Source organism: Phaethon lepturus, unplaced genomic scaffold, assembly GCF_000687285.1.
Source record: "Phaethon lepturus isolate BGI_N335 unplaced genomic scaffold, ASM68728v1 scaffold4906, whole genome shotgun sequence".
NCBI lineage: Eukaryota > Metazoa > Chordata > Aves > Phaethontiformes > Phaethontidae > Phaethon > Phaethon lepturus.
Window position 1 is genome coordinate 57967 of NW_010546845.1, and position 11379 is coordinate 69345.

At 40.1% G+C, this 11379-nt stretch overlaps 1 protein-coding gene across 1 annotated transcript in view; it reads left to right on the forward strand.

The window, feature by feature from the left end:
* Nucleotides 1–9409, forward strand: part of TMEM26 (transmembrane protein 26) — a 14121-nt gene extending 4712 nt beyond the window's left edge. The window contains exons 3-6 of the mRNA XM_010289435.1: nt 4595–4708; nt 5229–5449; nt 6415–6491; nt 8853–9409. Of these exons, the coding sequence (XP_010287737.1) occupies nt 4595–4708; nt 5229–5449; nt 6415–6491; nt 8853–8884 (444 nt within the window). The 3' untranslated portion in view covers nt 8885–9409. The remainder of the gene's footprint in view (nt 1–4594; nt 4709–5228; nt 5450–6414; nt 6492–8852) is intronic.
* The last annotated feature ends 1970 nt before the right edge of the window (nt 9410–11379 follow it).

Sequence of the window (11379 nt, forward strand, 5' to 3'; positions counted from 1 at the left end):
CCTTAAACAGTCACAGACAGGTAATGTGGATATTGAGAACATTTGTCATAGTTAAATCTGGTCCAAGAAACAGGCTAATTCTGTAGTCAAAGGCAGCAGTTTATTTCCCAAAACGATGTTAGAACATGGCATACTTTGTTCTTATTGATATACTGCTACTGTGAATTAAAGAGGGAGTATATCAAGTTAACAGCTTAGTTTATACCTGGAGAGATAAAATAGAGAGTTCTGGAAACACACAATCTTACAGATTCAAAAACAGTACCTCCAGAAGGGGAGCAGCCCTTCTAACTATTAACTCAAACACTGAACCCAGACTAGTACTACTCCTCGTACTAAAGCATTGCTGGGATTTTCCTCGTTAAAAACTAATAGCATGGGTAATTATGAAGTTGCTAAATCCACACATTTAATGTATCCACCATGAAAACAGTTTGTGGTCTTTAAGGCAGTAGAACTTTCACCTCATGTTGAATCTTTAACAGGAAACATCAACAGCTTGTGTCAGTGCTGTTATTTAAGGCATGTGCTAATATGCAGTCTCTTCTAAAGACAGAGGCAATTCCGCCTCTGAGTACTGCAGAACTGGACATGAGTAATACCATTCATATATCAATGGCAAAATACTGACTGCATAGAAAGTACTGCTTTGCGGTAAAGTATTTGGGGATGAAATACATGTTTGGGAGAGACTATGAAGTAAATTGAACTGTATTGAGTAAAAAAAAAAAATAGCTGTCTGCAAAATATAGTGGCAAGAAAATTAAAATCATTTAATCCATCAAAACCAGAAACATTCTTTCTTCATAATGTATAAGATCTCAGATAAATACTTCGGCTACCTTTCCAAATGCCTGGTGCATCACTGCCATAGACAGCACTAAGTGACCACCTTTTGCAGGGCTTACCTGACTACTAGTGCTGTAGTCAATGTAGGCTTCCCATTCACTAATAAGACAGATACTTGGTTAACCTTGTAATTATTTTTAACCACCTTAATTTGAACATTTTAAGGAAATAGTCAATATTACTGCCCGTTCCATCAGCCTTATTCTGAGGTGGCATTCTCTCACCAGCTAAAATTCTAGTATATCACTCTTCTAAAAGTGATCTTACATCTTTCACCATTTCTTCCCTCCCATACTCATTATCTTTCTCAATTTGGAAAACAGCTTAAGCAACCTTTTCTCCCCATTTTACGTTTCAGCTTTCCTGTATGAGCTAAATGAAGCAGTCACAGTTGCTTTGAATCTCTGACATCACGTGTGTTGCCATAGTGATGACAGCACTGTTTCCAGCAAGACAGACTGGAATTGCAGAGGGCAAGCAGAGTACCTGTTGCTTGGCAGAAGGCCCGCTCCAGGGAAGGGCTAGCCTCTCCCACAAACACAGGCTGCCAGCCTCCATGCACGTTAACAGGGCTGAGGGTACTCTGCCCTAGTATTCAAGTGTCAATTCTATCATCTCAGTGCTAGACCCATTGTGAAGTTCTAGCTAACCTTGTTTTTATTTGGGAATAATGGATTGTGAATAACGTGCAAATAGAAATTTGCTGAATCCGTTCAGCATTTCAGGGGTTCCCCATGTATCGACAGCAAGCTCGCTGCAGGCCACACACTAGGACAATACAATGTCATGCAACACAGTTTCCATTTTCATTAGATGTTTTATAAATCAGAGGAATGTAGGCTTCATCTCAGAAGAAACAAGGGAAGTAAACCAAGCTAGAATTTATGTAAAACGTATACAATTTCTCCCTGTTTTATTTCTACACATTAAAAAAAATTAAGCATTTTTATTTAGCTATGCACAAAGTCTTGATGCCTATGAGTAAGTGAGCTCTATCAGTAAAGAGGTAAACCATGTATTTTAACTGCCTAGGAAACTTAGCATTCACTTTTTCCTTGTCACATTCCCATAAAGTCACTGCACATACATAATTGGCTAGGCAAATATGCCTGGCACCAGTCCTATTTACATGCATATGCATGATGAAAATAAAGGCTCTGCTCCAAACCTTCAAGTGAAACACCACCACAATCACCACTTAATAAATAGTTGGAGAGAAACAAACCAAAACAAGGTATGAATATACTTAAAATCAGGAGGCTATTTAAATGTCTGGCTTTGCAGATGCAGTTTTCCATTTCCTGCCTGCATGCAGTTGAGAAGAGATATGGGCCCAGGCCTGAGGAGTGCCCTTCAGTCAGAGCTCGTGTAGCCATGGCACTGAAATAGTAACCCCCTATTCAGCTGGGAGTAGTTTCAAAAATTACATATAAGGAATCTACAAGAGACACTGATAAAGTGAATTATTTTTCTTAAAGTATTCTTTGCACCTTTGTGCCACAAGGGGCGGGGGGGGGAAGAGCCCCCTTACAAGGTGACACACAAGCCATGGAGCGCTTTCCTCCACCTCCCTCCAGCAGACCAGCCGCTCTGGTGCCACGAGAGCTACCTGCTCTGTTGGTGGCACAGGGAGAGCCACAGCATCTGCTGAGCTGCATCCATGCACCTTGCTACCCACACGGTATAACTGCTACAGGCTCCCATTTCACTCCTGTCCTTCAGCCACCTGATTTACTTGCTGGGAGTTCTCACAGCGTTTGGGAAGGGATTTCCCTTGTCCTTGCACATATAGCAAATGCAGCAGGCTGCCTTTCATAGGTCCTGCATCACATTTGGCAAATTCCACCCTGCACAACAGGCTTTAAAAGACAAACAAAAAGTTTCCAAACTCTGATGTGAAGTTTAATGCAAGTTCATGTCTCCCTCCCTCTTACCCCTGCCAGACCAGCCAAGGGGGCAGAGGAGTAGGCTCAAATGCAGATATGGCAACAAACCAAAAGCTGTAAAGGTGAATTAGCCTTCCTGCTCCAGCACAAGTCAGTAATCTCTTTGCCCTACCCACGCTACTTGCAACAAGGTAGATACTAATTTCTTAATATTCTGGGGTGGCTACGCCAGTTACGCAATATTTTTAGGTCATGGTCTCCTCAGCCTACTGTGCCACACTGCCTGTGGGGGTTACTCAGAGAGGCTGACTTTGACCTGGGTGGCTGGTCTCCATAGGCTTTAACTGTTGCCTGTAAAAGAAGTCTAAAAAGGCTTCTCCAGAAGTGAAATTTAACTGGTGCTCTGAAACACTCTGAACAAGCAGTTCTGTCTCTCTCCTTTAGTTGAGGGACTAACCCAGGGAGATCAGCCCACAAAGCTGTAGCCGTGCAGAGTACCAGCCCCTGCGTCTCACGGTTTCCATGCCTGGTACTTTAGATTTCCCTCCTCCAGATGGACATATCATCTTCCCCACATCTGTGTGTCAGTCTTTCAACACTCTCACACCCACTGTCCAAATAAGGCAAGTATTTGAAGAGCCTTTATCATCAATTATAAAATCTGGGAAGAAGTCAGCACTTGTTGCTTTTTCAGACCATGGGAAGTTGCCCATTTATCTATGACAAGGATAGGCAAGAGGCAGCATTTACCGAGATACTGAGCAGTATTGTCAGAGACCAAGTACAGTATCAATGCAGAATCTGAAACTCGCTAGAATGTGACATTTGCTGGAGAACTTTGCCTTTATATTGGCATGCATTTTGCTGAACACAGCTACTCAGTATGCACTAGAACACATCCTCTGTTGCAGAAAGTAACTCCCCATGCAGTAAAATGGTGGGGGGCCCAGTGGAGAAATGCAAATCATCTCATGTTTTCTGGCACAAATAGGACAGGATAAAAGTCTTTAGTAACAGCATGGTTTGGTTTTCTAATTATCCCCTTTTTATTACAATGAAGAGAGATGTTGAGGTATTGTTATGAAGATAGATTTTAGAACTCTACCCCAGTTGCTCCAGGGCCAGCCTTGGGGTGAAGATAGAAGGGTAGTGCAGTGCTGCAGACCTCAGTACTCTTAACACAGTCGCACCACTGGTTTACTGCAGTTGAAGTAACAGTATGTTTTAGCCAACATTCAACTTCCCAGACCACTGGGTACTTTGAGAAAGTAAAAACACTACTCTGCAAGAGTAGGCAACAACACAAGCCCATTTTTCTTTATTCCTGAATTTCACCTCTCGCATTAGTCACAGAAGAATAAAAAAATTACACTTTTAGAGAACTGTTTCTGGATAGTAGAGATGAAAAGCAGGTTTTCTGAGAAATAGTTTGAATATAGGGACAGACCAAGACCAATTTTTACCCTGTTTTACCATTTTAGCCAGAGAGAAACTATGTAGGAAACGCAGTGGTCTGTTCAGGAGAGCTGCAGGCAAATCGCATTCAAGGAGTGAGGTCTTAACAGCACAAAGGTGTCACCCAGTCCATCAGCCTTTGAATTTACATGTTCTTCTATAGTATAATCCAACACTTGCTCAGGGATCTACCAAAACATCGCTCCTGCCCTCAGGAGAGGCACTCCTCCTTTCTGAACAAAGGAATAATTAAATTCAGAGTGAGCATGTAACTTTGCAAACATTGACTGACTTTCACAAATGAACCCTCTGCAGTTCAGCAAAACAGGAATCTTCCAGCCACAGAGCACATCTGCTCCTTGTGCAGGATGTTTACGCATGTGTGATGTTTTTGTTCACAACAGTACTGCAGTAATGAGCCTGGAGCAGTTCAGGTGAATGTCAGCAACCAAGACTTCAATCAATCCAGAGACAGCGGTCATGGAAGTGAGGGAACAGATTACCACATCATTCAGACGGTGGGACACCTTTTCCTGTTCCTAGGAGCGTTCTTATGATATTAGAGCAATTAGAGAGGACTGTTGCATCTATTTGGGCTTCTCACACAGCGAGTAAAATTAAAAAAGAAAAAGGAAAAAGTTTCAGAAAACCATATTGTGAAAGTGGCCTACAGCGTGCTGCATACTACTATTGTTGGCAGGAAAAGTCTGTGTGAAGAGGAGACTCTCCCACCATTCTTTTCCAGATCTCAATAACTGAATTTAGAAAGTTTCTGGGTAATGGTTCTGCAGAGGATAATGCCTAGCTGAAAAATGAGAACAGGAGGAATACTACACAGAGAAAGATGTGCTATTCATTACCCAAAGTTTTTATTAATGTGCCTTTTTCAAATTATGCCTGCTGCATAGAAATTATTTGCTCTAATACAATGTGAGGGAGAACAAAAGCAGGCTTAAGGATGAATACCATCTCTGAAGGTACCCTACAATGTCAGTCTCCTGAAGTTACAGTACATTATTGTTGTTGTCTTTTAAACAGGCTAAAGTCTTTGTGAATCAGCTCTCCACAATCTGTGAGACTGTATGGACGCTGGCTCTCCACCAGACATTTCTACTGCTACTAGTAATTGGGAGATGGCTACTCCCCATTGGGGTTGAAATCACCCGGGATCAATTGTCTCAGCTGCTGCTCATGTTTGTGGGAACAGCAGCAGACATACTTGAATTTGCTAGTGAAACTCTGGACATCGAAGATGTTCGGTAAGGACTATTTGCTGAAATGAATAATTTGCATAGTGCAAGATACTTCTTTTTTTTTGAAGATGTTTGTGAGATCTGCAATGTTCAGACTAGCAGAACTGTATTTTCCACAGGCAACAGAAGGCTATATTCAATGGCTGTTTTCCTACTCTTAGCTTTCCCTCTGTAAAAGACCTAACAGCCCTATGAGCTTTGTTAGGGATCACTCATCTGTTGCCAGCAGAAAAGCATGTTGCCTCCACCACAATAAGAGGGCACAAAGAGCCAAACAACTAGCATAACTGCCATGCAGCGTCAGTTCTTATCGCTACAGGAGCTGAAGCACTCGGTACACAGTAAGCCTCTTTCAGGTTAATGAATTGTTTCGGACGGGCAAGGAACCAACTAGAGTTTGCTTTAGTGATTCATTATCCAAGTTGCTTCTTTGGTTATCTCACATGTACTTTCTTCATGATAGAATGACAAAGTGTTCAAAGATAGGAAGAAAGGAAATGGCATAGTCTGGTGTGAATTTTCAACATTGTGATCTCTCGCAGAGAAAGTAAGCCCATCTCCCCCTCACAGCACTGAGATGAGCTGTGAACATCCATTATAAAGAAAAAGAATCACAGAGGAGGTTTGTCCTCTCTTACAGACATACTTTTTCTGCTGTAAAATCTTTTATTTGATATTAAAAAAAAAAGTGGTCCTTCCCACTTGGCACAGAAGCTTCAGGTTTGCAAGGAATGTGTAATCACTACATATTTAGTGTAATTACACAGCTGGAACATTTGGCCTGAACAGCAGAAATTCTATACCAAAAGGTGCCTCTGTTTTCCTTAGTCTTACAATTCAAGAGCATGCATTAATCGGTAACTGTTTTGCTCAGCCACCCTTTAAATAACAAAAGTTTCCTGTAGTATTTGGAATGTCATCACATAAGGAAACTGCATCTTCACTGTTACCGCTTTTTTCCCCTCCTATAGGAAGAATTATGCTCTCATAAATGCAATTCTTGCTGTATGGACCTGGAGTATGTTACAGTTTCCACTTGATCTTGCAGGTTAGTACTTGCACATAGACAACAAAAGAGACCAAATGATTTAAGTTTTTGCTGGCATTTCTTGTGGCTGTGCACAAACTACAGGCTATACCAATGGCTCCCGGTGGAGAACAATTCATATGAAAATGACGGTTTTTGAAGAAAGCCTATTGTGGTTTCTTGAGAAAACACTTGTTTCCAGCTAACCCCTGATCTCCCTGGTAAAATTCTGTACTTCCAGGAAAAAAAAACCAAACAAACTTTTCTGCAATTGCAATAGTGTATTGGAGCACCTGCTCCAGTTGCCTGGTACTGCCTTAAACTTCGATATGTGAGCTCTCAAGTTAGATCTGGTCTTGGATTATATTATGGCTCCAATCTGGGTAGGTTACTAGACCCTGTGGAGAGAGAGGCTATCATTAACTACAGGAAACAGCACAGCCAAGAGCACAGGAGAGGTTATCACAGGAGAAATTACCTATTCACAGGGAACCTAGAGGACCATATAATGTTGGGACTGTACACTCTTACCTTAAACTAAAAGGCCCAACATTCAGCTAGCTCAGGCTGGTATACGTCCCTAGGCAGAAAGGGCTTCTCTATGTCCAAGACGACTAATGAAAGCCACCTCAATCACCATCTGTTCCAACCATTTTGGCCTCCAATCAGAAGTCTGCAACTCAACTGTACCACTCCAAAGATATGTTATCCTCACTAGCATCTTATAAAATTGATGACCAGGTTGAAACAATGACTAAAATAATAAATGCATAAAAGGCTAATGAAAAATTCCTGGAATAATTTTTCATTCTTCTTCATGGACAGCACTAGCTTTGTTTTCAACACTGAAGTTATGAAAATATTTCATTTGTATTTATATTCATTTGTATTGCATTTCATCTGAGCAGCTTACCTCCTGAAAAAAAACGGTGCAACCACATTTCAGATTTCTCACAGCTAGAATTCCTCTTAAAATATATTCTGTTAAAGATGCACAACACTCAGGTTTGTGTTTTGTTTTTTTTTTTAAAACGAACACACACCCCCCCGACACATCACCACCACCCAAATAAATTCAAACAGTGCTTAAACAGTCGTAGCATTAAGTGAAGTAACTTGTTGTACTGCATATTTTTTCTCTGCCTATTGCTTCTCTGCTTATTTAATTACACTTACTAGTTAAAAATTAAGTTATTGAACATACATTGCCCTGAAATTTACTATGGGTACAGTTTATTTTAGGTAGTTCTATACAGTTGCACAGATAGTATTTTTTATTCAAGTATCAGAATGTTTACTCACACAAACCTGACAAAATAGAAATTTTTAGGCAGTTATTATTGGACTACAGCAATGCAGTTGGGACTATTAAACAGCAATGGCACATTAAAAAATTAGCTGCTGCTGAAGATTTGCGTAATGGAGTCAACAAATTTCTACATTCTACAACCCTTTGGGTGTCTCATCTGGGTTTTTTTGTTTGTGTCCATCCCCTGTCCCCCCCCCTCCAGCATTGACTCAAACAATAGAATTGTTTTGGTAAGCTGAAATGTTTGGCAGTTGTTACTGCATCACAGTAGCTATGTTTTTTAAACTAATGAAATCCCACTGCCTGAGAGACAGGTTAGTTAAGCTACAGGTATTTTATAAGAGGCAACCATATTTACCACACACAAACCCTTCTAATGATCCTTCTCTAAGCACCATGCCACAAAGAGCATTCTAGGCCACCACTTTTATAGCAAAGGGGAACACATCCAATGCAAGTTCCAACAGTTGCATGCAATTTCATACCCAGATGAAGAATGAGTAACTGTAACTCAAGTCTTATACAGCAGGCAGTGACCAGAGCTTTTTCCTATCCATAATGCTCGATATTGCCCCACACTGACATGACATATTCTTGCTATGACACATGAAAAAGGCAATGGCCATCTGGTGAATCTTTTAAAAGCAAAGTCTTAGACAGCCTGGAACAAATTGAAGTGCTACAGCTCAGGCTGTTCCCATTCAGCATGGTAGGTTTTTTCCTTAAAGATACATATTAGCCTAGCATATTGATTTAACAGAAAAGCGTCTGGAGAAGTCATTATAGAAAGATTAGGTGATCTACTTCTGCTGTATAAATACCAATAGCTCTGTGGAACAGAAAAGGGGAAGCCATTTTTGGTCCTGTTCAGCAGTTCACAAGTGCCTGCTTAAACAGGAGCTTAGTGTTTTGCTGAAACAGATCCCAGAAATTGGATATCCTTTAAATTGAATTATTCACAGCTGAATGTATTTATAATCCAGGGTACTCTGGATTAGAACTCCCCATTAGGCCAACACTGGGTCAAATTTAGAGAGTTGTTTTAACATAACTGTGTTTTATTTCCAGTACAGCATATTGGCTGCAAACCAACTACATCGACTAGGTGGATCCCCAGCCTGCTGCTGTGCAGGTACAGTGCGGAACTGTGGAACATTGGGGTCAGCCTTTTCATACAGGATGGTCCCTTCTTCATTGTGCGTTCAATCCTGATGGGCCACTTCAGAATATTCAATCAGATGCTGGTCTTTTTTACAGCTAAAAATATCTTAGTTGTGACTCTACAATTGTATCGTTTGGCAGTGATAACATTAGACTTTCGTGCTACCATTCTGCAGAAGAGCAGGAAAGGAGAAGTCAGCTGTTGCCCATGTGAGCCTTATGAAGCTAGTACTCATGCTACCGCTGACCGAGATACTGAAATGAAAGAGTTTGTTGCTTTTCCTCCAAAAGAGGAATCCCAAGCTCTATCACCATATCAGTGAGCACAGTTACTACTTAGAGGTTGCATTTCCCACAGCTTCTCTAGAAGAGCTTAGCCTATTTCTATGATCAAACACACCTTGAGTGCCTAAGTCATCTCTTCCACCAGCAGATCAATGATTTCTTCTAAATTGTAGGGGAAATTTCTGAAGCAAATTCATAGAAATGGACTCTTTATCCATTTGTATGGTGGATTTTAACTAGTTCCCTATTATATTATCCACAGGGATTTTGTAGCCATAGTTTGTAGTAGCAAGAAAGGTTTGGCACACTAACAGAGTTGGCTATTACCTTTGTTGGTATTGTGCTAACATATGTACTCACATATATTCAAATAGAAGGACAAGCTTATCCATTATGGGAAGTATGGAAGCATTTAGATCTACTCGAATGATTGGGCTATAATTCGAGTGTGATGAACAATATGTTCAGTGTATATGGGAGAAACTTCAGCAGCGACATCTGTGCAGACATGCAAGTGAAGGAGGATGACTGATTTCTACTGTTATTGAATGAACAATGTTTAGATGTCACAAGAAATTCAAGAAGATCTTCTTCAAATGTTACCTCATCCTTGGCTGGATGCAGTTAAAAATTACACACCACCATGAAACTGCATACACAAGACTGTCTCTTAGGTCCTGCATGGTATGAATAATCTAAACCTTACAAATAGATATATAAAAATAAATAAAAAGCAGCTCTCCAGATCATTAGAAGACAACTGCCTTTGTCACAGGCATTTTCTACAGAGGTGCTTGCCTTTATTTTTACCAGTTAGAACACAAAATACGCAACCCCAAAATAGTAGTAAAGACTTCTTTTTTTTCCCTGGTTTCACTGTGCTGGCAGTTGAGACAAGTTTTTAAAATGTCTCCATTTTATATGATTTTTAAATTATTTTAGAATTATTTATATATGATTTTAGAAGTGGCCTGACTCAGGTGTACAATCTAACTATAAAGAAAATGGCACTACTCAAGTTTAACAAGACAATTTAGAGAACAGGATTCAGGCCTGTACTTCACATTTTATAAAGCACCACAGGGTCCCATGAGATCACCTGAGAGACTGCCTGGTCTGTTGAGTATCAAGATCCATTTTTAAGAAATGGCTAATAATTATTCATTTACTACTTTGATGTTTGGAGTGAACAACATTGGGCGTGATTAATTTCTCCCAAGAACACACTTTATATCAGTGTAAGACCATTGACTTTGCTGGACTCAGCTTATAGAAGCTGAAAGATTATAAAAAATAAATCATTTTTCTCACAGAAAATGGCAGGGGCTTTTACAAATTTCTCCATCCATTCCTAAAGAATGCAGAAAAGCAAATTAAAAAATCCCGAGCAAATATGAAGTGACCTAGTTAAGGCCACTTCCCTTATTAAAAATTCCCAATTAAACCTTATTTTCTGAAGTCTCCACTGTCTAAATACAGAATCTGGTGTCGGGAACGCATGAAAGTGTTTCCACTACCACTGCAGCAGTCATATGCTTATTATCCGCAGCCTGATAAGAAATGACATGTTTATTCTTTGAAAGATTAAACTATTTAAAAATTCCAACCACCAAACATGTGAACCTGTGTTTATATTTGTGAGCTGTTACTGTTCTATGCAGAATCAGGCCCTTCTATTATGAAAGAAGAAAATGCACAGCCATGAAGGAGGAAGTCTCATATACTTCATAGCCCTTTCTAACATTTATACTTTAGTAATAATGTGCAACACCTCCTACTCTTCTTATTTGGGGCTTTTTTCCAGCAGAAATTAAAAAAGCCAATCATCTTTTGCCATGGCCTTGTGAGGTAGACATATGGAGAGTGGAATGCCACATCATTTGGAATTTGAATTCAAGTCCAGAGATAAAAAAGCTAGAGTGCTGCTGCTAACCAGCTGTGCTGCCTAAAAACCTTTCACATTAGGGTGAATTTAGAATCGGTTGGTAGAACTGATGTCTTCCTTGTTGATGCAAGCCAGGACTACTCACATTCATTTTGAGTTTACCACTTGCTGATATAGTAATTATCCTGTTAAAAGGATCCTTGCTAATTAATTTGGAGTGTACTGAGGTTGCTAGAACATCATTCTATATTCATCAGCACAAAAAGTGC